Source organism: Podarcis gaigeae, assembly GCF_964106915.1.
Source record: "Podarcis gaigeae genome assembly, chromosome: 8".
In the NCBI taxonomy this organism is placed as follows: domain Eukaryota; kingdom Metazoa; phylum Chordata; class Lepidosauria; order Squamata; family Lacertidae; genus Podarcis; species Podarcis gaigeae.
The window spans coordinates 14547588-14574336 of record NC_139684.1 but is presented as its reverse complement, the minus strand read 5'-3'; the positions used below and the strand labels follow the sequence as shown (position 1 = coordinate 14574336).

Sequence of the window (26749 nt, the reverse complement as noted above, 5' to 3'; positions counted from 1 at the left end):
ACGGAGCTGTTATCCGCCGGCTCAGTGGGGATCAGCGGATCGATCCCCGCTGAGCAGAGAACGGTCCGCAACGTTTTTGTTTGCCATTAAAGAAAAAAAATATTAAACATTTTCTAATGGTGGTGTACCTTGTGATTTTTTTCATGAAACAAGTGTGCCTTTGCCCAAAAAAGGTTGAAAAACACTGGGCTAGAGCGTGGTGCTGATAACACCAATGTTACAGGTTCGATTCCCGTATGGGACAACTGCATATTCCTGCATTGCAGGAAGTTGGACAAGATGATCCATAGGGGAATTAATTAATAATTTATTATTTATGCCCCACCCATCTGGCTCCATTTCCCCAGCCACTCTGGGCAGCTCTCAACAGAATATTAAAAACACGATAAAACATTAAACATTAAAAACTTCCCTAAACAGGGTCCCTTCCAACGCTACAATTCTATGAATCCACCTTTTCATCCAAGCTTTTCATCAAGGTGGCATACAGAGTTCTCCTCATTTTATCCCAACAGCCCTGCGAGGGCAGCTTAGGCTGGGAGAAAGCGAGCGGCCCCAGCTTCATATCCAAGCGGAGGATTTGAACCCAGCTCCGAGTCCACCACTGTATCCGTTATACCACACTGGCTTACACCACAATTGTATCACTTTTTTTCCTGGAGAGATTCATTGACTTCAGTTCATTATTTTGACACAGCTGAATTGACCGGGGGCAGGTGGGGGGTATATACCGTATATCGTCTGCCTTTAGTATCACTCCCAGGTACGTATAAGAATGTAAAAAGAGCCTGCTGGCATCAGCATCCTGTTCTCACAGTGGCCTAACACATGCCTCAATGGGAAACCCATAAAGAGGGTTCAAGCACAAAAAAAACATGTTCCTGCTGTTGTCTCCAGCACCTGGTCTTCAGAAGCATTGCTGCCTCCAACTGCAGAGCCAGAAGAGAGCCATCATGGCTCGTATTATTATTATTAATATTATTATTATTATTATTACCCCGCCCATCTGGCTGGGTTTCCCCAGCCACTCTGGGTGGCTTCCAACAGAATATTAAAATAGGGAATCTTTTAATGTTTAATAGATTATTGTAATCAGTGTCGTCTTCAGACGTCTTCTCAAAGTCTGGTAGTTGTTTTCCTCTTTGACATCTGGTAGGAGGGCGTTCCACAGGTCGGGTGCCACCACCGAGAAGGCCCTCTGCCTGGTTCCCTGTAACTTGGCTTCTCACAGCGAGGGAACAGCCAGAAGGTCCTCGGCACTGGATCTCATATTTAAAGCCATCCAAATTGGTATCCATTGCTGTCTTCTACTGAAGAGAGATCCATAGCTTAACTGTGAGCTGTGTAAAGAAGGACTTTCTTTTATCTTAACCACGGTGGGATCTACACACACAAACAAAACCCACGATGGGAAAATGCTTTTTAAAAACAAACAAACAAACATGTTTTTAAAAACACATTGAATTTTGCATAGCTCACTGTCACCATCTAGTGTCACATTTGTATACTTTACAACACATTTAAAACGTTTCATTTGAAGCTGTGTAGATGAGTCCCACGTTATGTATTTGCTCAACGCAACTGCAATACCGTGGGCTGGTTGCATTTTCTTTTTTGCAGTATAATATTGTTTGCAGGGTCCCCCCACCTTCTCTTACAAAATAACATCCACACGCATTTGTTTTTTTAAAAAAAAAATGCTGATCATCCGAAAACTACACAAAAACACAACTTCGGGGAAACAGATGTAGGACCCAGGATTGCAACCCATTTAGTTGGAAAGCGTGTGTGTGTGTGTGTGTGTGTGTGTGCGCGCGTGTGGAATGACACAACAGAATGAGCCCTTGTGTGTCTCCCCGCCCTGTTGCTCAAGCAGATGAGTGGAACCATCTTCCCCTTCTGGTGGTTCCTCTTTCTAGGGAAATCTGGGTCCCACAGTGATGCTGCTGTTAGTTAGGCCCCCAGAGTCCACACCGGTCACTCCGTGTTCAAAATAGATGCAACGGACTCCGGCAGGGTAGTTATGGAATGTATACGAGCCCTAGAGAGGAAAGAGGAGAAGGAATGGTTAGGAGTCAGTTCAAACAAAAGAAAGAGGAAGGATCAGACGTTTTCACGAACAGTTTACTCAAGGCCCACATTAATATCCCAGAGCCAATTTGATAATAATAATAATAATAATAATAATAATAATAATAATAATAATAATTAATTTTATTTATATTCCGCCCTCCCCAGCCGAAGCTGGGCTCAGGGTGGCTAACAACAATCAAAATAGTCCAACATTCTAAAAACATTCATTATAAAATTAATTAAAATCAAATTAAGATCAAATTAATGGCAACCATCAAGCAAAATTCTGTGCAGATTGCCAGAGGAGGGGGGCAGGCTGCGCCCTGACCTAAGGCCTGGTGGAACAGCTCTGTCTTGCAGGCCCTGCGGAAAGATGTCAGGTCCCGCAGGGCCCTAGTCTCTTGTGACAGAGCATTCCACCAGATTGGAGCCGCGGCCGAGAAAGCCCTGGCTCTAGTTGAGGAGAGCCTAACTTCTCTGTGGCCTGGGATCTTTAGGATGTTTTTATTTGCAGACTGTAAATTTCTCTGTGGGGCATACCAGGAGAGGCAGTCCCGTAGGTACGAGGGTCCTAGGCCGTATAGGGCTTTAAAGGTTAAAACCAGCACCTTAAACCTGATCCTGTACTCCACCGGGAGCCAGTGCAGCTGGTATAGTACCGGATGAATATGATCTCGCAGCGAACACCCCATAAGGAGTCTCGCCGCGGCATTCTGCACCCGCTGGAGTTTCTGGGTCAGTCTCAACGGCAGCCCCACGTAGAGCGAGTTACAATAATCCAGTCTGGAGGTGACCGTCATGTGGATCACAGTGGCTAGGTTAGGGCGAGAGAGATAAGGAGCCAACTGCTTAGCTTGGTGGAGATGAAAAAATGCCGCCTTTGTTATAGCTGTAATCTGCGCCTCCATAGAGAGGGAGGTATCGAAGATTACACCCAAACTCTTTTTCCCGCTAACCTCTCTCCATTCTGTCTCTCCGGGCTCACTTAAGACCAACTCTTCAGCGCGACATTCACAGAGGACTTCAGATTCAGCAGACAACAGTTTCACGTGCAGAGTGTAGTTGTAGGGGTCCTCGTCAAGGACATCGCACCTATTTTGGATCACAAAATGACACATGAGCGATTTCTGAGAAGGAACCGGTCCCACAAAAAAGAGCTGATCGCATTTGGAGAATTTGCAGCTGCCTGCTTATTATGCATTTATTTAGAGAATCTGAATGGAAGTGAGAGCTGGACCATAAAGAAGGCTGATCGCCGAAGAATGGATGCTTTTGAATTCTGGTGCTGGAGGAGACTCTTGAGAGTCCCATGGACTGCAAGAAGATCAAACCTCTCCATTCTGAAGGAAGTCAGCCCTGAGTGCTCACTGGAAGGACAGATCGTGAAGCTGAGGCTCCAATACTTTGGCCACCTCATGAGAAGAGAAGACTCCCTGGAAAAGACCCTGATATTGGAAAAGATGGAGGGCACAAGGAGAAGGGGACGACAGAGGCCAAGATGGCTGGAGAGTGTTCTCGAAGCTACCAACATGAGTTTGACCAAACTGCGGAAGGCAGTGAAAGACAGGAGTGCCTGGCATGTTCTGATCCATGGGGTCACGAAGAGTCAGACACGACTAAACGACTAAACAACAACAAAGGGTATCTGTGCCCTGCTTTTCAGCCAAAAAAGCCCCCAGATCAGCTTACACAGAACTGAAACTGAAAACTAGACCACCCCTTCTCACAGGCTTGCAATCTGCAGCACACAAGAGAGAAAAGGGACAAGGAAGGAAGAGGAAAATCAAAATGTGGGCACCAGTTTCTAAACAGTTGTACTTATAGGGACCAGCTGGCACAATTCAGGAGAAGGAGGTGAAGCCCTGAGATCTTTGAAACCACCAGGAACTTGTTGCTTCCAAATTAAACTGAGTTCTGCTATCTATTGCATTCCTCGCTTTGCCCAGAAATCATGGCAGATGAGCAACCCCAACCGTAGGGGTTCGTTTTGCTTCTGCTATCAAGAAGGGCTACCCAGCCTGCAACCCCTGGTATCGCCAGCTCCAGCACTCACCAGTCTTTCACAACAATATCAGGCTTGACTTCATCCATCAGCTCATCCCAGTAGCCATGATCCTTTAAGACGATGACCTGGCTTTTGGGTGAGGGCCTGAAAAAGAGATCAAAGCCATTATCACCATCACCTACGTGGACCCATTGATATTGGGTTGGAGAGCACTGGTGGGAAATCTCAGGCCCCAGCACCTACTGCAGCCCTCCAAACCTCTCTGTCTGGCCCAGGCTGCAACCCCTTCCCGACCCCATGCCCTACTGACTTTGACAAACTCAACAACCCAACTCAGAAGCTTTTACCCTCCGCGAAAGCATGCAAAGTTTCAACTCCCCATAGCAAACTCCCACTGGGCAAATAAGTAACTGCTAAGCTCCTTACCTCTCTCGCCCTGACCTAGCCACGTGATCCACGCAACGGTCACCTCCAGACTGGATTATTTTAACTCGCTCTACGTGGGGCTGCCCTTGAGACTGACCCAGAAACTCCAGCGGGTGCAGAATGCCGCAGCGAGACTCCTTACGGGGTCCTCGCTGCGGGATCACATTCACCCGGTGCTATACCAGCTGCACTGGCTCCCGGTGGAGTACAGGATCAGGTTTAAGGTGCTGGTTTTAACCTTTAAAGCCCTAGACGGCCTAGGACCCTCATACCTACGCAACCACCGCTCCTGGTACGTCCCATAGAGGAACTTATGGTCTTCAAACAAAAACATCTTGGAGGTCCCAGGCCACAGAGAGGTTAGGCTGGCCTCAACCAAAGCCAGGGCTTTTTTGGCTGTGGCTCCAATCTGGTGGAACGCTCTGTCACAAGAGACTAGGGCCCTGCGGGACTTGACATCTTTCCGCAGGGCCTGCTGGACAGAGCTGTTCCACCAGGCCTTTGGCCAGGGCACAGCCTGACTCCCTTCTTTGGCGATCTTCACAGAACTCTAGCCCAATGGTTGCCATTAATTTGATTTGAATTAATTTTATAATGAAATGATTTTAGAATGTTGTATTATTTTATTGTTGTTAGCTGCCTTGAGCCTGGCTTCGGCTGGGGAGGGCGGGATATATATATAAAAAATATTATTATTATTATTATTATTAAACACATACCACCACCGCCCCAAATTCATTTGATTGGGAATGTGCTCCTTACCCGCTAAATGCACCAAAGCACCATGTTCCATCCTCAAAGGGAGAGTCATCCCTTGATAGCCTCCCTACATCCCAGGCCTCTTCTTGATCTGGCCCAATTTGCCACGAGTTCAGGCCCTCTGTGGCGAATCCAGAAAGAAAAGGACAGTGAAAGGAAAGGATACATACAGATATTGAACCTGGGATTTCTGCACTCCCTACACACGAACACTGTCTCCAGATAAAGGTAATCACCCGAGGCAACCAAAACTATTTCCTTCCCGCCAGAGTGGTACCTATTTATCTACTTGCACTTTGATGTGCTTTCAAACTGCTAGGTTGCCAGGAGCAGGGACCAAGCAACAGGAGCTCACCCCGTCCCGGGGATTCGAACTGCCGACCTTCTGATCAGCAAGTCCTAGGCTCTGTGGTTTAACCCACAGCACCACCCGCATCCCTATCTAATGCTTATTTTTTGAATTTTGAATTTTATTGTTATTCATGATTTTATACTGTATTTTATGCTGATTTTATAATTAAGTGTTTTAAATTTGTTGTTAGCCGCCCTGAGCCCGGTTTTTGAACTGGGAAGGGCAGGGTATAAATAAAAAATATTATTATATCATTAAGATTTATGGTGCGGGAGAAGTCTGGAAGAAGTTCTTGCTCCCCACCTTCGCCGCAGGGATTCCTAATGAGGTTCTTCTTCATTCTGCAAAGAAAGTAGAGAGTCTTCCAGTCAGGGAGAGCACCGGTCAACACCCCAAGTGGGTAGCCGGCCTGCTCACACTTCTCTTTCCATCCCGTGTTCAGATTGTCCACCATGTCTCGCCACCCGGAGCAAACCAGACGGCAACTGCGAAGGAGGAACCAGGAAGGGAGCTGAAGGAAGATCTCCAGCAGCATCTCCTTGGGAAGGTCCTCAATATTCACCATCTTCCTTCGGGAAAGGTCTGAGGGCGGCCACGAGGCGGGGGAAGAAATGGAAGAGAAAGCATCTCAAACTCTGGGATTCGCTCCCACAAGAAGCAGCAACGACCGCAGATTCGGATGGCTTTAAAAGAGGATTAGACAGAGATGGAAAGAAGATAAAGTCCCCGCGAGAGAAGAATGGCAGAGCCAGTTGATGGACTATGCCGAAATGGCCAAAAGGACCGGAAGAGTCAGAAATCAGGAAGACCAAAATTTTTATAGGGAATGGGGGAAATTTATAACTGATCTTAAAAACCATTGTAAACAGTTAAAGTCATAAGTAGCATTGGGATATCACTTGTAGTTTAATGGTGAATTTTGGACACAATGGAGAGGTAAAAAAGATCTTGGATTATCCTAAGAGATGCTGGAGGAAATGGTTAACAATAGGACCCACAAAGGGGAGGAGGGAAGTCCAAGAGATGCATTGGAATGTTGTTTTTATGTTGTATGTTGGATATGTGACTGTAAATTTTTAATTTGAAAAACCAAATAAATAAATTTAAATATAAATAAATAAGGATTAGACAAGATCATGGAGACATGTAAAGAGCCTGCTGGATCACGCCAATGGTCCATCTAGCCCAGAATCCTGTTCTCACAGATGCTTCCAAGGGAAGCCCACAAGCCAGAGAACCATCTGTGGTTTCCAGTGTGATGGCCTGGGACTCGGGCTCGGACTCGGAACCAGAGGAGTCTCAGTCCTTTGCCTCAGGCATCATCTGAAACAAGTCTGGGGCCTGATCCTGAAGGGTCCCAGTCTGCACAGGTTCCCCTGCAACAAACACCAGCTGGGCCGAGTCAGGGGCTTGAGCCTGCCCTGGCTCCAGATGCGGGGATTACCTCGTTGCCATCAGCTGGGCCATCACTTACAGCTGCTCCACTACCAGTTGGGTCAGGAGAGGCTGAGGTGGCCCCTGGCTCTAGTAACCCACCGACGTCTCCCAAGCTGCAGAGACTAAGGTCTGGGAGAAGGAGAGATCTTCTCGCAGGAGGAGTGCTCACCTTTGGGCAAAAGAGGGAGGTGAGACACCAGGGGATCAGGACTGGCCGGTACCCTGACATAGATAGAAGGCCCTGCCCCAGGTTGTGGGAGCAACATTGCTGTATGCCAGACCCTGCCTGAGACCCTGTGCCTGACCTTGCCTGGGTTCCTGTCTCGTGTCCTGCCTTGACCCTGTTGGACTGACTCCTAGAGGAACCTACAGATTCTGGACCAGACCTAGACCGCGGTTCTCGGGTTACCCCCGGGCCCAGCACATCCAGCAACTGACATTCAAAAGCATTGCTGCCTTCACCTGTGAAGGCAAAGCACAGCCATCCTGGCTAGCAAGCCACGGATCTCCTCATCTTCTTCCATGAGTTTCCCCAATCCTCTTTTAAAGCCATCCAAGTTATTATGGAATCGTAGAGCCGGAAGATGCTGGGGGCGCGATTGGCGCTGAGGGTTAAACCACAGAGCCTAGGACTTGCTGATCCGAAGGTCGGCAGTTTGAATCCCCGTGACGGGGTGAGCTCCCGTTGCTCGGTCCCAGCTCCTGCCAACCTAGCAGTTCAAAAGCATGTCAAATTGCAAGTAGATAAATAGGTACCACTCTGGTGGGAAGGTAAACGGCGTTTCCGTGCACTGCTCTGGTTCGCCAAAAGTGGCTTAGTCATGCAGGCCACATGACCCGGAAGCTGTACGCCAGCCCCCTTGGCCAAGAAAGCGAGATGAGGGCCGCAACCCCAGAGTCAGCCATGACTGGACCTAATGGTCAGGGGTCCCTTTACCTTTACCTAGAGCTGGAAGGGACCCCGAAGGTCCTCTAGTTCAACCCCCTGCAAGGCAGGAATGAATCCCAGTGAAAGCATCCATGGCCATCCAAGCTCTGCTTAAAAACCTCCAAGGAAGGAGAGTCCACAGCCTTCCACTGTTGGTGGCCATCACTGCTTCTTATTTTCTGATCATGGGGGAAGTTCCTTCTTTCCCTGCTCAGAGGAACTGTGGCTACTTGTGCTCTTGGAGACTGTTTCTGATGTGGGCGTTTTTACCGTACTGACTTATACTAAATACTTATTTACAGCTTGCCCTCGGAAATGCAAGCTTGCTTACTTAGATGATGAGAATAACGTTTTTGTTGGTTCCCCCCTCCAAAAGTGCTTTATTATTATTTTTGCAAATTTATTTATTTGGTTTTTCGAATTAACATTTTACACTCGGTGCCTGGCGTTCTCTGGTCCAGGGGGTCACAAAGAGTCGGACACGACTAAACGACTAAACAACAACAATCCAACATACATCATAAAGACAAGATTCCAAGGAATCTCCTGGACTTCTCCCTTCCCCTTTGTGGGTTCCATCTTTAGTCATTTCCTCCTGCATCTTTTACATGCATAGGCAAACTGAGGCCCAGGGGCCGGATCCGGCCCAATCACCTTCTAAATCTGGCCTGCGGACGGTCCGGGAATCAGCGTGTTTTTAGAATGTGTCCTTTTATTTAAAATGCATCCCTGGGTTATTTGTGGGGCATAGGAATTATTTCATTCCCCCCCAGAAAAATATATAATCCGGCCCCCCACAAGGTCTGAGGGACAGTGGACCGGCCCCTGCTGAAAAAGTTTGCTGACCCCTGTTCTTTAATTATAATAATCCAGATCTTTTACATCTCCATTATATCCAAAATTCACCATTAAGCTACAAGTGTTATTCCAATCCAACTAACGATTTTAACTGTTTACAATGGTTTTTAAGAGAAATTATAAATTTTGCCCCTTCCTTATTTTTTTAAAAAAAGTTTTAATTAAACCCTCCCACGGATTTACCCTAACACCCCCGCCCCCGCACTCCAGCTCATGACACCTGGAAGCCCCACCTCACCTCCGGGGTTAAAAGAGTCGTCTCTGCCCGGTTCTGTGCCCAGAATGCAAGGAGGAAGTGAAACTGCTCTGATATCAGATTAACACCACCCAATCTCCGCCTCGAGGAGGGGAATCCTGGCTCATTTGCATACGATGACACCCCTTCGACGTCAGCTGGCTTCTTCCAAAGGAACCCCGTCCCTCCCCTCCCGCTTTAATCGTTTAATAGCTTAAGGCGCCTCCAGATGCAAAGGTCAGAGGCGCGCGCAACGCTTCGGTTCCGAGCTTATTCTGGCCACCAGGGCTTCATTTAATCCGGGGCGGGGCGACAGGAGAGGCTCCTCATATTATGCAAATAAGCCTTGGAGGTGTGCATGGATTTTTTGGAAGCTACAGTATTTATAACAATAGCCCTTTTTTTTTTAAGCCAGGGCTCTCCATCCTGGCAGCGAAGGCTTTATAGGGTCCTTCTGCAACCGTGCTTTGGAACCGTGCCTTGAGCTGAGGCAGATAGACTTCCTTCCCGGGAAACTCAGGAAAAAGTGGATTTGGGAACTGCAGTTGCTCTTTGGAGAAGAGTCTGTGCCCTCGACCGGGGCGCGCTCAATCCGAGAGGCGCATCATCGTGCGCAAAGGCACCCCGGCTGGGAATCCCCTGCTCGCCCTGCCTACAAGGGTGGTGCTCCCCGAGAGTTTCCTGCCCCCTCGCCCTTGTTCACATTCGGTTTCTTTTTCCTGCAAGGCTGTTGAGTGTCATGGGGTCCCGCGTGTCGGCTGCGCATTTTCCAGCCCCGGTAAGCCTGTTTGTTTGTTTGCTTGCGAGGGAGGGGACGTTGTGGAGCCTGCGAGGTTCAGTTTCTATTGGGGGGGGTCCGCCCTCTCCTGCCCTCCGGACCTGTTTGCGGTAGGAGAAGTGATGGCATGGCCTCTGAGCATGTGCAGAGCGACCCCTCCTTCTTTTCTTCCCTCTAAGTATAAGTTCGTGTGGTTTTTCCCAGGGTTTCAGATACGTGTGAACTTGTGATGGGAGTCCCTCCCCTCGCTATGAAGTGTTGCCACGTGCATGGAGTAATTACGTTTTGGGGTCCGTGGGGATGCTCAGAATTAAATTTATTGGCCTATCCAGAGGATCCCTGTTAGACCCACAGCCAATGGGTTCTGCATGTCAGTACAGAACAGTGAAATGCAATACTGTGTAGTTAGTAATGGGCTACTCAGAATTTGTTGTTGTTGTTGTTTAGTCGTTTAGTCGTGTCCGACTCTTCGTGACCCCATGTACCAGAGAACGCCAGGCACCTCTGTCCTCCACTGCCTCCCGCAGTTTGCTCAAACTCATGCTGGTAACCTCGAAAACACTATCCAACCATCTCGTCCTCTGCCGTCCCCTTCTCCTTGTGCCCTCCATCTTTCCCAACATCAGGGTCTTCTCCAGGGAGTCTTCTCTTCTCATGAGGTGGCCAAAGTACTGGAGCCTCAGCTTCACAATCTGTCCTTCCAGTGAGCACTCAGGGTTGATTTCCTTCAGTATGGAGAGGTTTGATCTTCTTGCAGTCCATGGGACTCTCAAGAGTCTCCTCCAGCACCATAATTCAAAAGCATCAATTCTTCGGCGATCAGCCTTCTTTATGGTCCAGCTCTCACTTCCATACATCACTACTGGGAAAACCATAGCTTTAACTATACGAACCTTTGTTGGCAAGGTGATGTCTCTACTTCTCAAGATGCTGTCTAGGCCTGTCATTGCCCTTCTCCCAAGAAGCAGGCGTCTTTTAATTTCGTGGCTGCTGTCACCATCTGCAGTGATCATTGAGCCCAAGAAAGTAAAATCTCTCACTACCTCCATTTCTTCCCCTTCTATTTGCCAGGAGGTGATGGGACCAGTGGCCATGATCTTCGTTTTTTTGATGTTGAGCTTCAGGCCATATTTTGCGCTCTCCTCTTTCACCCTCATTAAAAGGTTCTTTAATTCCTCCTCACTTTCTGCCATCAAGGTTGTGTCATCTGCATATCTGAGGTTGTTGATATTTCTTCCGGCAATCTTAATTCCGGCTAGGGATTCATCCAGCCCAGCCTTTCGCATGATGAATTCTGCATATAAGTTAAATAAGCAGGGAGACAAAATACAGCCTTGTCGTACTCCTTTCCCAATTTTGAACCAATCAGTTGTTCCATATCCAGTTCTAACTGTAGCTTCTTGTCCCACATAGAGATTTCTCAGGAGACAGATGAGGTGATCTGGCACTCCCATTTCTTTAAGAACTTGCCATAGTTTGCCGTGGTCGACACAGTCAAAAGCTTTTGCATAGTCAATGAAGCAGAAGTAGATGTCTTTCTGGAACTCTCTAGCTTTCTCCATAATCCAGCGCATGTTTGCAATTTGGTCTCTGGTTCCTCTGCCTCTTCTAAATCCAGCTTGCACTTCTGGGAGTTCTCGGTCCACATACTGCTTGAGCCTTCCTTGTAGAATTTTAAGCATAACCTTGCTAGCATGTGAAATGAGTGCAATTGTGCGGTAGTTGGAGCATTCTTTGGCACTGCCCTTCTTTGGGATTGGGATGTAGACTGATCTTCTCCAATCCTCTGGCCACTGCTGAGTTTTCCAAACTTGCTGGCATATTGAGTGTAGCACCTTAACAGCATCATCTTTTAAAATTTTAAATAGTTCAGCTGGAATGCCATCACTTCCACTGGCCTTGTTATTTGCAGTGCTTTCTAAGGCCCATTTGACTTCACTTTCCAGGATGTCTGGCTCAAGGTCAGCAACCACACTACCTGGGGTATACGAGACATCCATTTCTTTCTGGTATAATTCCCCTGTGTATTCTTGCCACCTCTTCTTGATGTCTTCTGCTTCTGTTAGGTCCTTTCCACTTTTGTCCTTTATTGTGGAAATCTTTGTACGAAATGTTCCTTTCATATCTCCAATTTTCTTGAACAGATCTCTGGTTCTTCCCATTCTATTGCTTTCCTCTATTTCTTTGCATTGCTCGTTTAAGAAGGTCTTCTTGTCTCTCCTTGCTATTCTTTGGAAATCTGCATTCAATTTCCTGTATCTTTCACCATCTCCCTCGCATTTTGCTTGCCTTCTCTCCCCCGCTATTTGTAAGGCCTCATTGGACAGCCACTTTGCTTTCTTGCATTTCCTTTTCATTGGGATGGTTTTCGTTGCTGCCTCCTGTATAATGTTACGAGCCTCCATCCATAGTTCTTCAGGCATTCTGTCCACCAAATCTAAATCCTTAAACCTGTTCCTCACTTCCACTGTGTATTCATAAGGGATTTGACTTAGATTGTATCTTACCGGCCCAGTGGTTTTTCCTACTTTCTTCAGTTTAAGCTTGAATTTTGCTATAAGAAGCTGATGATCTGAGCCACAGTCAGCTCCAGGTCTTGTTTTTGCTGACTGTATAGAGCTTCTCCATCTTTGGCTGCAGAGAATATAATCAATCTGATTTCGATGCTGCCCATCTGGTGATGTCCATGTGTAGAGTCGTCTCTTGTGTTGCTGGAAAAGCGTGTTTGTGATGACCAGCTTGTTCTCTTGACAGAACTCTATTAGCCTTTGCCCTGCTTCGTTTTGATCTCCAAGGCCAAACTTGCCAGTTGTTCCTTTTATCTCTTGACTCCCTACTTTAGCATTCCAATCCCCTATAATGAGAAGAACATCCTTATTTGGTGTCACTTCTATAAGGTCTTGTAAGTCTTCATAGAATTGGTCAATTTCTACTCAGACTACTCAGAATAGGCCCATTGAAATGAATGGGCCTACGTTAGCCAGTTTCGCTCATTTTAATGGGTCATCTCTGAAGGCAACTGATGTTGGATACAACCCGATAATAACCCTGGTTAAATTAACATTTTAATGGGCGGTGGGGTTTTAACTTGGGTGGGTACTGTTTTATTTGGGGAGTGGAGCTGATTTAAATGGTTTCTAAATGTAGTATGCTAATTTTGGATTTTTGGATTTCATTTCACTTCATTGAATTTCAGTTCACTTTTAATTTGTATCCTACCTTTCCATAGCACTATACACAGGGTGGTTTATAAGCTGAAAAATTACAAAAGATTGTGCACCTTATAACAATCTGATCCAATCCAATATTATGACATACAAAAGTTATGTCATAATAAAAACATAACTTTAAAATGAACAACTTATATCCAATAAAGCATTCTTTGATAAGCCATTGGGATATAGTAGTGCACAATGAAATTAAATATCAGCAAATAAGAATTAAGCCCAAATTCACCCTTAATTACAATAAAGTTTCTAAACTATAAGCAATAAAAATAACAGTGCATAAAATAACACGATACAAATTGAGAAGCAAAGACACACAATTTATAAAAAATAAACTCCTCTCTTCCCAGCTGCTTCTGCATGGTCTGGGAAAGGCTCCTCCTAGGTCTGGAGGGTGGGCCAGGGCAGGTAGAAAAAGCCATTGCCTGATGGCTAGTACAAAATGCAGGAGGAGAGCTAAGAATGAAAGGGGGCAGCAGATGGATGTGGATAGAGCACAGAATGTTTAACTGGCTCTTAGGGCAGAGAAAGAAACCAGGGGGAAGAATCAGGACAGGAATGAAGCACGTGGCTACAACATTTTGTTGCAGGGTTCCTCTTTACAACTATTTCCCACTGCTGTTCTTCTTGTGGGATTTCTCTCTCTCTCGTTGTGGTTCTTCCCTGGAAGCGTCCAAAAGACCACTCTGAAGAAAGATGCTGACTATCGGAGACTTGCCTGAACGTGTCCTGCTGGAGGTGCTGGTCCGGGTACCAGCGAGGAACCTGCTTTGCAACTGCCGGCTGGTTTGCTCCCAGTGGCGACGCCTGGTGGACGACCCCGAGCTGTGGAAGATTAAGTTCCAGCGAAAGAGCGGACCTGAGACCCAAGAGTCGAAGGCCTTCTTCATTTACTCCCACAGTGAGAAGAACTTAATCAAGAATCCTTGCGGCAAAGGTGCATCCCTGTTCAGCTGGGGGAGGAGGGGGTTATTGCTTGGTTTCTGTTCTTTGTTTTTATTATGTGTTTTGTGTTCGTTACCTTGCATTTTTACATCCCTAAGATCTACAGATGAAGGGCAGTACAGTGGTACCTCGGGTTACATACGCTTCAGGTTACAGACTCCACTAACCCAGAAATAGCACCTCGGGTTAAGAACTTTGCTTCAGGATGAGAACAGAAATCGTGCTCTGGCGACACTGCTGCAGTGGGAGACCCCATTAGCTAAAGTAGTACCTCAGGTTAAGAACAGACCTCCAGAACGAATTCTTAACCCGAGGTACTACAGTATACAATTTTAATAAATAAGGAAAGGGAAATGGTCACAGTCCGACAAATGATTTGTGTGAAGGCACTTTGCTGCAAATGATGGGGAACAGGGCAGGGCAATGCTGGGTTTTCAACATCGCGGTTCATTGCCAGCCAAACATTGGGGTTTGACGATATACCACAATTTTGAAAAAAGCTGCATCGGCCCCAGCCGGCGAGGTGCTGGGTGAAAACACCACAGATCTCATTGTGGGAGCTGGGGCATTTTCAGTCCAGCACCAGCGGAGCCAGCTCTGAGGCCCTTGGGCCTGGCTCTGCTGGGGGCTGGAAAACAACTGCCCCCAGCGCAGCCAGCCCCGACGTCCCTGCCACTCGTGCTGGAGCAGCAAGGATCCAAGCTGCTTCTGCCTTTGATGGCATTGGGGGCAGGCAAGCTATCTTGCCCGCTCACCCCCCACTCCCGAAGACCAACCTAGCGGCAATAGCCAAGCACATGGAACCTATGCGGGTGCGCTGCTTCTTTCTTCCGGTGGGGGTGTCGTTCACCCCAGAAGGAATGACATAGCCCGCCCACCCCGGCGCAAGGCATGGGGTATCTTCACCTTGTGTATAGGGGCTGCTGGCGAGTGCTGGGCCTCCAGCAGCATCAAAGAGCCCCCAAACCTTCCACCACGAGGGGGGGGGCTCCATCTTCCTGGGAGGAAAGGCATGGCACCCCCTCCTGGAGGAAGGTAGCCAGGCGGGGTCTGGTCTCTCTCAGCTGGGGAGGGGCTGCACTTTGACAGAGCCCCCATCTTGCCGCTGGCTCGTGTGAGCCGCTGGTGGGTCGAGAGCTCTGTAAAACAGCTTGGCTCAGGCAAGGGCAGCAGCTCACTCCTCAGCCAAGCAGTTTAAAGAAACAGAGGAAGGATTATGCCGTATTGGTACCTCGCCAGTTCAGCTTGATTCTCCCTCTGCTGAGACAGACTACAATGGCGGTTTCACCAGCCGTATATCTGTCTCCAGCTCCCAGCTAGTTTGCTTCTTCCTCTGGGAGCTGGAGGCAGAGGGACTGGAGAGTGGTGAACGTTCCACCAGCGATATACCGCTGAGTGAAGCTGTCATCGCGGTCTGCCCCCACATAATGGTCCTGGGCGATATATCAATACATTGCCCAGGCCTAATGGGGAAGGGTTCAGTGGCAGTTAGTCAGCGGACTAGAGGTACTAGGCTGTTCCTCTAAATGTTCCTGGTATATCTGAGTATTAAAGTACCATATTAAATCCTGGCACCACCTTTCCAAAGCCCAGGAAGCTTCTGCCTGACTTAGGGAAGGAGGTGAGATGCTTGAGAGCCAGCGTGGTGTAGTGGTTAAGAGTGGTAGACTCGTAATCTGGGGAACCGGGTTCGCATCTCCGCTCCTCCACATGCAGCTGCTGGGTGACCTTGGGCTGGTCACACTTCTCTGAAGTCTCTCAGCCCCACTCCTCCTCTTCCTCTTCTTCTTCTTCATCATCATCTTCTTCTTCTGCGTGCGATGTCAGTACATCATGTCCCCCCTGTTGCCCTCGCTGGTCTGTGTGTCCCTCCAGGATCCATACGCTCTCTTTTGTCTGGCTGCTGACTCCTCTGTTGCTTCCACTGACTCAAAAGCCTCTTCCTTCAATGTCCGTCATTTTGATTTTGTTTCCGCAGAGGGCCTGGACTCCTGGGCGATGAGGGTCCCTTCCGAGGGCCACTGGAAAACCGAGGAGCTGTCCGAGGAGGATTTGGCAGCCCTCCCTGTGGAAAGTTTCCTCCAGAGGAATTCCTACGCAAAAAAGAAAGACTCCTCCCCACAGTGGGTCAACAGATGCTTTGCTGCGTGTGACGGGTGAGTGTCCGTGGACAGCTGTGAGTCCAAAATGACTCCCTGGCTGCAAATCTGGTCCCTTGGGGACACAGTTACCCCATTCAGGACCATGGAACCCCCCACACATGTGTCCACCCCCTGTTCCCCAGAAACAGTACTTCTCTCTTGTCGGGATTCAACCTCAAGCCATCCATCAACCGCCATCCATCCTCCAAATGCCTTCAGACATTCACACAAGATGTTCCTTTGTGCTTCAGGCTCTGCAGCAAGGCTCAGCTCATTATTCTGAAGGATGTTGGGTACTGGGACGAGCTGTTAGATGAAGCCAGACCTAACATCACCGTGAATGAATGGTAGGTTCAGAGCATCCAGTCTTGGTTATGGGGGGGGGGGTGCTGCGTGGTCCAAAGGACAGAACAAAAACGTATGGAAGATGCAGACATGGCAAAACTTAATGGAAGACTAAGAGATCAAGACAACAAAAGAATGGAAATGGTTATTTAATATTTACAGATAAATTGTAAACAGAACATTGGCAGGATTGTTGTAAATAACCTGCAATTACATACAATTTGCTCATTTATTCATGTTTTAAATATATATATTTGAAATAGATGAGCAAATTAAGTTAATTTAGATATGCAGAAGCTATTGAAAATGAATTTAAGGAACCGCAGGAAGAGGGGGAAGGAAATCAAGTTTCGAAATGTTAAAATGATCGTAAAATTAGTGAAATCTGAAAACCAGGATCTGGTAGGATTCCAGACAGCTCCAAAGCTGGCAATGTGGTCCAACCCAACGCCCTTCAACCTTGGGTCTCATACAACTGCCATCATCCCTCACCATTGGTGTGCTGGGGTTGATGGGACTTGTAGTCCAACCACAAAAGGTTATAGAACACTGCTCATCTGCTCTTAGCTCCCCCCCCCCCAATAATTTTTCTGTTTTACATTTTATAATATTCATTTAAACAACCTTAAAATATCAATGACTTCCCTTCTTCTCTTTCCATTGTTCATTTTGCATAACATAAATCCCTGCATATTTTATATAAACTGAACCACTCAGTTTTCCCTTATTGCATTCATCCAAACTTATTTGCACTGTTGAATTTACCTTAATGCTGCCAATGTTTTCGAGTGTACTCAGTCCCCCCCCCATATATTCAACAAACGTTTTCCAATCTTCTTTAAACGAATGTTCTCTTATTCTATATGTTAAGTCCGCAAGCTGCGCATATTCCATTAGTTTTAAGTTGCTACTCTTCTTTAGTTGGGACCTTGCTCATTTTCCATTTTGGGGCCAACAAAATATGGGCTGCAGTAGTAGCATACATAAATAAACTTGTTTTGTTAGCACTCTGAGCCTTTTTGCACCTTTGCAGGCCTTGAATTTCCTGAGCAAGCTGTGCCTCACTGAGATAAGATGCTCCTTAAACGGCCAGCAGGCAGACATGAATGGCACAGCCAGAGATAGCAATGTGTCTGAGTAACAACTGCTGGAAAGACAGGAAGGGAGAAGGTTCTTGTACTCGGGTCCTGCTTGTGGGTTTCCCAGAATGGGCATCTGGTTGGCCACTGTGAGAACAGGATGCTGGACTCAATGGTCCATTGGCTTGATCTAGCAAGCTCTTCTTATGTTTTGTAGACACACCAAATAATATATCTACATACAAATGTAAGAAGAGCCCTCCTAGATCAGGCCAACGACCCGTCTAGTCCAGCCTCCTGTTCTTGTGCAACTGGTATTCAAATGTGTCCCACCTCTTGACAGTGGAGGGAGAACACAGATACCATGGCTGGTAGCTTCAAGAACCACCTCTCTCCATATGAACCTAGCCAGACCCTGAGATCATGTTCCAAGGGCCTCCATTGTGTGCCTCCTCCTCGAAAGGCCTGGAGGGTGGCAACACGAGAAAGGGGCCTTCTCTGCAGTGGCTCCCCATCTGTGGAATGTTCTCCCCAGGGAGGTTTGCCTGGCTCCTTCATTATACAGCTTTTGGTGTCAGGCAAAAATGTTCTTTTTAAACCAGGCCTTTGGCTGACTGAAACCCGATGTCCTTTTAAAATGTATTGGGTTGTTTTTGTTTATATTTTGATTATGTGTTTTGTGGTTTTATATTGCGATTTTATGTTGTAACCGCCCTGAGACCTGCAGGTATAGGGCATTATAGAAATAGAATACAGTGCTGCCTAGGGATGGGAACGGGATCCGTTCCGGTGCCCTGTTCGCATCCTGAAGTGAACGCAACCCGTGTCTGCTTGTGCACGGGCCGCATTTCACCGCTTCCGCGCATACGCATGATGTCATTTTGACTATCTGTACATGTGCGTGCAGCGAAACCCAGAAGTAACACGCTCCGTTACTTCTGCGTCGCTGCGGAGCGCAACCCAAAAATATTTAACTTGAAGCACATTTATCCCGAGGTATGACTGTAATAATAATAATAATAATAATAATAATAATAATAATAATGGTCATTGAAAGCCGTATTCATGCATGAAACTGATTGATGTATATAAGCATACAGCCATTCGCCATTATTGGCTATATTACTACTAATTATTATTTATTAGTAGTAACTGTTTTAAAGTTGTACATTCAAGTACATGGGAATAGATTTGTATCAAAAGGTCTAGGCTGCCTTGATTCTTTTATCTGGAGGTTATCGGTCACGAAATATATACTCTTGGTTTGGTGTTGAGTGTTCAAATCATGCCTAGTTTGGTTTCTGCCCAAACTGATGTTTTCTCTTCCCCCCCCCCAAAAAAACAGCTATTATTGTCCCCCTGGCAGCCGCTATCAACTTAGCGTGAAGCTGTTGGACGCAGACTTTCAGCTCCTCCACATCCTCCATACGGAAGGGCGCGGTTCAGAAGCTCCACGCTGGCGTCGGGTCTGTAAGCCTGTAATGCTTGGGGTGGGAAGCAGAAGCAAGGATTTATCAATCTGAGGGCCAGCATTCCCTTGTATGCAGGCTTCTAGGGGCCACATTCCAGTGATGGGCAGAAGCAGAGGTTGAAGTGGGCAAGCGGGTGCTTATTCATTTATTTTTATCTAAAGGAGTTTGTGGTCATCACAAAAGGAGGGAGCCAGTGTGGTGTTTTAGTTAGAGTGTCAAGACTATGACCTGGGAGACTAGGGTTCGAATCCCAACTTGGCCATGAAGCTTGAGCCCATTCAATGTCTTCTCTAAGCCTAACCTACCTCCCTGGGGATAAAATGAGGAGGCGAGAGTTATATAGGGCATCTTGAGCTCCTTGGAGAAAACATGGTCTATAAAAGTAAGAAATGAATACTTGGGCTCCATGATCACTGCAGGTGGTGACAGCAGTCACAAAATTAAGACGCCTGCTTCTTGGGAGAAAAGCAATGACAAACCTAGACAGCATCTTAAAAAGCAGAGACATCACCTTGCCAACAAAGGCCCGTATAGTTAAAGCTATGGTTTTCCCAGTAGTGATGTATGGAAGTGAGAGCTGGACCATAAAGAAGGCTGATCACTGAAGAATTGATGCTTTTGAATTCTGGTGCTGGAGGAGACTCTTGAGAGTCCCATGGACTGCAAGAAGATCAAACCTATCCATTCTGAAGGAAATCAGCCCACTGGAAGGACAGATCCTGAGGCAGAGGCTCCAATATTTTGGCCACCTCATGAGAAGAGAAGACTCCCTGGAAAAGACCCTGATGTTGGGAAAGATGGAGGGCACAAGGAGAAGGGGACGACAGAGGATGAGATGGTTGGACAGTGTTCTCGAAGCTACCAGCATGAGTCTGACCAAACTGCGGGAGGCAGTGGAAGACAGGAGTGCCTGGCGTGCTCTGGTCCAGGGGGTCACGAAGAGTCGGACACGACTAAACGACTAAACAACAACAAAATTTAAAAACCTGTATGTGATATACACAAAATTATCAATAAAGCAAGTTCAGAGAATCATAGTTACAAGGGACCACGGGCATTATCTAGTCCAACCCCCCTGCAATGTAAGAATATTTTGCCCATATTTTGTGGCTTGAACCCACAAACCCGGGATTAAGAGCCACGTGCTCTAACGACTGAGAAATAAGATGAAAAAACCGAATTGTATGACACAGATTACATGCATGTTATAAAACAGAGTTGCACGTTAATATATACATGTCTTTGGATGTCTGTGTAAAAGGTAAAAGTAAAGGGACCCCTGACCATTAGGTCAAGTCATGACCGACTCTGGGGTTGCAGCGTACAGCTTCCAGGTCATGTGGCCAGCATGACTAAGCCGCTTCTGGAGAACCAGAGCAGTGCATGGAAACACTGTTTACCTTCCTGCCGGAGCAGTACCTATTTATCTACTTGCACTTTGATGTGCTTTCGAACTGCTAGGTTGGCAGGAGCAAGGACCGAACAATGGGAGCTCACCCCGTCGCGGGGATTCGAACCGCCGACCTTTTGATCGGCAAGCCCTAGGCTCTGTGGTTTAACCCACAGCACCACCTGCGTCCCTTGATGTGTGTGTAGGTGTGCCTAAAAGAAAAACGGGGTTAGCTGGGCACTGAAAGAAGGACAGCAAAGTCACCTGACAAACATCATGGGCAGGAGTTCCAAAACATCGGTGCTGCCATGCTAAAAGAAGGAATCCAAGTGCACAGTGAACATTTGTGCATTCCTTGTAAGCTGGCAGGACATATTGGTTGAGTGGGGGGGGGGGGTCAAGGAGATCTCCCAGCCCCCTAAAAATACTTGCAAAGCAGTGGAGTGTCCAGAGGGGAGATCCAGGGGCCAGGCTTGGGGGCCACATTTAGGCCAAAGACCCCTACCTTTGAGAGGGGTAGTTTTCCTCCTACCTTGGCAGCCTTGCTCCGTATTCAGCATCTCCCACTTTCTCTCCTGTCTTCAGATTTCGCAAGGGATTATTGAATGCCAGGCTGGACTCCGCTACATCCTCTTTGAACACCTGGCTGTAAATGGCAGCGGCCAGCCGCCCGAGAACAGCGTAAGAGTCACCAGGAGCAGCGTCACTCTTGGGCCGTTTAATTGGGACGAAGACTTCATAGAGCACTTTCCCAACTCAGATGACGAAGACGGCGCTAGTGGCAGCGGATGCAACTGGTGAGGACCCTCCCCCTGTCTTCTTGCTACCAATCAAGTGGAGGCTCTGCCTGTGATTGGCTCTCCCTCTATCTGTCTTTGGCCATGGCGCCACCTAGAGGTGGGCTCCCTACCTACTGCCCTACCAGTGCCAATGGGCACTGCCAGCCCCCACTGACTCTTAATTCTTTCCTGTACACTCTGCTGTCTTCCTATGACATCTGTTCTTATGTCCGACAACATTTGCATCACCGCCTCTTCAAAATTTGGTGTTCTGTCTTTCATTTTACTTTTCTCAGACTTATCTGCACCATTACATCTACACTATTCCATAGTATCAAGGTCAACTCACCCAGTCACAGTCAACAAGATTTTTAGTGCACAGGCGGCAGCAGACAGCTCAGCAGCTCCCCGCTTTCTTTACTCTTCTTATTCTTTTCAAAAACCATCCAAAATCCATTTACACAATTATACCCAATAATAATAATAATAATAATAATAATAATAATAATAATTCATTATTTGTACCCTGCCCATCTGGCTGGGTTTCCCCAGCCACTCTGGGCAGCTTCCACAAAGACCAAAAATAAACTAAGATGTCACACATTAAAAACTTCCCTAAACAGCGCTGCCTTAAGATGTCTTCTGAATGTCAGGTAGTTGTTTATCTCTTTGACATCTGACGGGAGGGCGTTCCACAGGGCGGGCACCACTACCGAGAAGGCCCTTTGCCTGGTTCCCTGTAGCTTTGCTTCTCACAATGAGGGAACCGCCAGAAGGCCCTCGGCGCTGGACCTCAGCGTCCGGGCAGAATGATGGGGGTGGAGACGCTCCTTCAGGTATACTGGACCGAGGCCATTTAGGGCTTTCAAGGTCAACACCAACACTTTGAATTGTGCTTGGAAACGTAGTGGGAGCCAACATAGGTCTTTCAAGACTGGTGTTATGTGGTCTCGGCAGCCGCTCCCAGTCACCAGTCTAGCTGCTGCATTCTGGATTAGTTGTAGTTTCCGGGTCACCTTCAAAGGTAGCCCCATGTAGAGCACATTGCAGTAGTCCAAGCGGGAGATAACTAGAGCATGCACCACTCTGGTGAGACAGTCCACGGGCAGGTAGGGTCTCAATTCAAGGAGGGTAAAAGAAATACTGTATACTATTTTAACAAGCTCACACGGCAGCAGTTACTTTGTAGTCCCCAAAGAAGAAAATGAAAGTTGAATGTTTCCTCTCCCTTTGTGACACAATAATGGAGTATAGCTTTCTCCCACCGGGAGGTCTGCTTCCAGAAAGAGTCTATTCCCCTTTCAAATCTATCTCTTGCAGGGTCTCTCAATTTAGTCAGATTTTCCCCCCTTCCCCCTGCAGAAAGAGGGGTTTAGAATGTTTCCTTGGAAGTTTTGACAAGTCTTTTAAAGTTACGGCTTCGGTCAGCGGTAACTTCTTTCACTTCTACTTCAGCGGAAAGGGATCAACCTCTGTAATTTAAATCCCTTCCAATCCAATTGACAGTCCGAATTTAAAACCTTTTTTACTCACGATTGTCCAATCTTTTAAAATTTGGTCGGAGAAATTGGTCGCTCATGATTGCCGGACTTCGGAGCTTCGTGCGATGAAGAAAGCGAGTAGATTCCACAGTATCCGCATCTCCAACCCTGCTTATTAGAGCTTAGCAGGGAGCAGGGGAGTCGCAAGGGGTACCCACTGGAACACCAGGTCCTCAGAACGCTCAATCTGAGGTTTTTTCGGAGTTCTGTGACGCTCTTGCTGTCACCCCAGTCTTCAAAGCACAAGGGCTCCTTCTTCCAAAAGAGCTCTCATTCGCCATTAATCGCGCGGCCAACCAGAAGTCTCAACCTGCAGTTTCATAAAAGTATATATTTAAAGTAGATAATTAAATGAATTTGGATATGCAGAAGATATTGAAAAATAAATTTAAGGAACCGCAGAAAGAGGGGGAAGGAAGTCAAACTTTGAAATGTTAAATTGATTGTAAAACTAATGAAATGTATAAACTTGAAAAGCATAAATAAAAACTTTTTTTAAATAATAAAAAAGACACATCAGGGCTTCCGATCTTTGTAGTTTGGCCAGTTAGAGAGAACGATAGAAGCTGACTTTTGAAGGAAGATAATATTGGGTAGCAAAGAGTCCTCTGTCTTTCTCTACAGCGACATGTAAATCAAATATCTCTTCATGAGCTGGGTTTTTCTCTCATCCTGAATTAATAAAATAGGAATAGACACTGCAATCCTAACTGTGTCTACTCAAAAGTAAGCCCTATTGAATTCAGTGCGGTTTATTTTCAAGTAAGTGGGGTTAGGCATGCGGCCTAATTTGTGTTTGGCATAGTAACTGGATACCAAACATTGTCTTTTTCTGGGTTCACTTTTTTATTTTCTTTTTTTGAGGGGGTAGGATGCTCCCTTCCTTCTCTCTGCTCTTCAGAGACATATTTCTATGTAACTGACTGTGAGGGCTTATTTACTATAAAAGGAATCTCAGCACAGCAAAGCAAGCTATGAGGATTACCGTGGTTTACACTAAGTCAGGTATGGGGAACTTTGGGCCTGCTACAACTCCTGTCATTCCTTGCTATTGGGCATGCCATGCTTGCTAGGGTTGATGGGAGTTGTAGTTCTGAGACAAGCCAAGGGTTCCCTGCCCCCGTGCTAAATCCATATCTCTGTCCTCCTCTGCAGATGAGCACTCCGGCACACCATTCAAGCTTCTAGTCCCTAACTGTGAGGTGATGAACTGTAGCCCTGGGACCAGATGTGGCCCTCCCATCCGGCCCTCGGGGTTCTCCTCTCACTGGCCCTGCTCTGCTTGCTTCCTTGAGTGCCTTTGCCTAGCAGAATGTGTCCCTGAGTAAAGGGACACATAAAGCCTTTAGCTTGCCTGGATGGAGAAACCTGCGTATACGAACCTCTGGATTGTGCATGGTTTGGATGAAGCGTTCTGTTGCTCCACCCGTGTTTTGCCTCAAGCCACACCTACTGCTGGTTTGTGGCCCCTGGAAAGTTGTCCTGGAGGGAATGAGGACCCCTGCCTTTCCCCTAAATCGAAGCCCTGATTGCTGCATTTCCCAATGCAATCCCCACTGCAGACATCTAGGTGTTGATTTCCTTCTCGTAAACAAATGCATAGAACTCCGAGACCCCTCCCAAATCCTTTGCCAGATGAATTCGTTTTTCTGCCATGGCTATATAGCACTGCCAACAATACTCTTTGAAGAGTAAACTGTGATAGTGGACATTGAACTTATGAAAAGAGAGAGGGAATAAAGAACTGTCTTACATGAAAAGAGTTAAAGCCTCAAATCCAAACTTACGATAAGAGAGAAAAAAAGAAATTTGGTTGAGCACCACCCTGACATTTACTGTGACAAAACCTGGCAAATAAAGTCCATCTTTCAACAAATGTGTTTGTCTGTTCTTTACATTAATCACTTTTTAAAGACATCAGCATAGAGGAAAATGCTACATTCTCCATCCCTCCTGTAACATTCCAAGATCAAAGTGGCAATCGTTTTTTCCACTTCCAATGTGCTGCCATGCATATTTCAGCTGCTAGAAGCAGATTTATATCTGGGATGCGTGTGGCACTGTGGTCTAAACCACGAAGCATCTTGAGCTTGCAGTTCAAAGCCGCACGACAGGGTGAGCTCCCGTTGCTCTGTCCCAGCTCCTGACAACCTAGCAGTTTGAAAGCACACCAGTGCAAGTAGATAAATAGATACCACTGCAGTGGAAAGGTAAATGGCATTTCCGTGCGATCTGGTTTCCGTCATGGTGTTCTGTTGTGCCAGAAGCGGTTTACTCCTGCTGGCCACACGACCCAGATGTAGACAAACGCCAACTCCCTCGGCCTGAAAGCGAGATGAGCACTTCACCCCATAGTCACCTTTGCCTGGACTTAACCGTCCAGGGTCCTTTACATATCTATCTATCTATCTATCTATCTATCTATCTATCTATCTATCTATCTATCTAATCTACCTCCAAATACACAGAATGGTTGAGTTGGAATGGGCCCAAAGAGTCATCTGGCCCAACCCTCTGCAATGCAGGAATCTCCTCTAGATCATACATGACAGATGTCCATCCACCCTCTGCTTAAAGACCTCCACTGAAGAAGAGTCCATTCCGCTGTTGAACATCTCTTAAGGTCAGAAAGTAGTTCTTGATATTTAGCCTGAATCCCCTGTCTTGTAACTTGAATCCACTGGTTTGGGTCCTACCAAAACAACAAGCTTTCTCCATCTTTCTTAGGACAGCCCTTGAGTTATCTGAAGTTGCATATCGTATCCCCGTCTAAGTCTCCTACAGGCTAAACAGACCCAGCTCCCGCAACCTGTCTTGGTTTCCAGACCCTTAAACTGATACCTTTTATGACTTCTTCAAGGTAACCTCATAATAAAAATTTAATTTTTTGTCGTAGCGAAGTATCTGAGCTGTTGCTTTTTTATTTAGTTTTTTGCAGATTTTTGTGATGTTGGTTCTTTTGAAAAATTTGTTAAAGATATCTCCGTGTGTTGCATGTTATATATACTGCTTTAAACACTTGTACAGCACCCTCTTGGAGGAAGTAACCAAGCAAAATAAATGCACCGCAGAGGGTTGTGGAGCACTTTCCAGGGGCCACAGCCATGCTTCATGGGGACCAATGGTGGAGCTGAATTCAGCCTAGTGGGTCACACATAGCGTTGTGTGTTTTTTTGTGCTAATCATAATGCTTGCTAACACACAATCTTAACATAGCAGCCAACTCCTAGGGCCTGAAGGGTCTCCCCCCCCCCAATAAAATGTTTTGAGGGAGCTGGGGCCCCCAAAGTTCATGGGCACTGCCCTTCAAATAGTGTGCCTGCACTACGTCATGTGATCAGTTATCAATATTTTATTCGAGTTGGCTCCCCTGCAATATAAGCTTTGCATCCACTTGCTTTGTAGGCTGCAGGGTCCTGAGTCCACCTTTGGAAACCTGCTTTCTGGAGCTCAGAGCAAATTCCTGCAGGCTGAGCTAAAACCTTAGGAGCAGCAAGACTGGGGCTTAATATATGTCTGAGGCCTTGAAAGGGGCGTGGCAGCCTGGGAGGAGCATCATCTTATGCAAATACAGTCTGGCAGGGATTCCACTGCTTGCCCAGCCCACAAGGGGAAGAACTTGCTAGAGACCCCGCCCCTAAAGGGAGGATTGGCAGCAGGGGGTATGTCACTTCCTGCAATTCCATTGCCTGGACTAGGATCGCTTCCAATTTCCTCTTACTGCCTGGTGACTGAGCAGGGTGGTGACTAGATTTCCTGTCGGAATCGTTATGTAGTTTCTGCGCTCATTCCAGACCAGGGACTCAGCTTGTTGTTGTTGTTTAGTCATTTAGTCGTGTCCGACTCTTCGTGACCCCATGGACCAGAGCACGCCAGGCACTCCTGTCTTCCACTGCCTCCCGCAGTTTGGTCAAACTCATGCTGGTAGCTTTGACAACCCTGTCCAACCATCTCATCCTCTGTCGTCCCCTTCTCCTTG

The 26749-nt window shown here is 46.9% G+C and overlaps 2 protein-coding genes across 5 annotated transcripts; one reads left to right on the top strand and one right to left on the bottom strand.

Annotated features, from left to right (window-relative positions):
* Positions 1–1692: 1692 nt before the first annotated feature.
* Positions 1693–9190, bottom strand: LOC310849725 (F-box only protein 44-like). 3 transcript variants are annotated; one of them, XM_083750360.1, is made up of 6 exons: positions 9077–9190; positions 5919–6298; positions 5267–5384; positions 4127–4222; positions 3030–3165; positions 1693–2041 (listed from the first exon to the last, which is right to left on the bottom strand). In XM_083750360.1, exons 2-6 carry the CDS (start codon positions 6178–6180, stop codon positions 1916–1918), a joined length of 738 nt encoding a protein of 245 aa, XP_083606486.1. In that variant the 5' UTR covers positions 6181–6298; positions 9077–9190; the 3' UTR covers positions 1693–1915. The 3 variants fall into 3 exon arrangements, with proteins under 3 accessions (XP_083606486.1, XP_083606487.1, XP_083606488.1); XM_083750361.1 differs by having other exon boundaries at positions 5919–6197; positions 9077–9189; XM_083750362.1 differs by having other exon boundaries at positions 5919–6197; positions 9059–9115.
* Positions 9191–9737: 547 nt separating this feature from the next.
* Positions 9738–24646, top strand: LOC310849714 (F-box only protein 44-like). Of its 2 annotated transcripts, XM_083750329.1 has the most exons (7): positions 9738–9851; positions 13749–14015; positions 16002–16179; positions 16416–16511; positions 18934–19054; positions 21036–21247; positions 23926–24646. In XM_083750329.1, coding segments are annotated over exons 2-7 (849 nt in total). In that variant the 5' UTR covers positions 9738–9851; positions 13749–13774; the 3' UTR covers positions 23927–24646. The 2 variants fall into 2 exon arrangements, with proteins under 2 accessions (XP_083606455.1, XP_083606454.1); XM_083750328.1 differs by lacking the exon at positions 23926–24646 and having other exon boundaries at positions 21036–21639.
* The last annotated feature ends 2103 nt before the right edge of the window (positions 24647–26749 follow it).

Excerpts from the sequence above, each read along its gene's own strand:
- LOC310849725 (XM_083750360.1), bottom strand. The coding sequence starts at position 6,180 with ATGGTGAATATTGAGGACCTTCCCAAGGAGATGCTGCTGGAGATCTTC. Across the intron at positions 4,223-5,266 it reads TGCTTTGGTGCATTTAGCGG|GCCCTCACCCAAAAGCCAGG; the intron begins GTAAGGAGCACA and ends TCTCTTTTTCAG. Across the intron at positions 3,166-4,126 it reads GATATTGTTGTGAAAGACTG|GTGCGATGTCCTTGACGAGG; the intron begins GTGAGTGCTGGA and ends GATCCAAAATAG.
- LOC310849714 (XM_083750328.1), top strand. The coding sequence starts at position 13,775 with ATGCTGACTATCGGAGACTTGCCTGAACGTGTCCTGCTGGAGGTGCTG. Across the intron at positions 16,180-16,415 it reads TGCTTTGCTGCGTGTGACGG|GCTCTGCAGCAAGGCTCAGC; the intron begins GTGAGTGTCCGT and ends TTTGTGCTTCAG. Across the intron at positions 19,055-21,035 it reads AAGCTCCACGCTGGCGTCGG|ATTTCGCAAGGGATTATTGA; the intron begins GTCTGTAAGCCT and ends TCCTGTCTTCAG.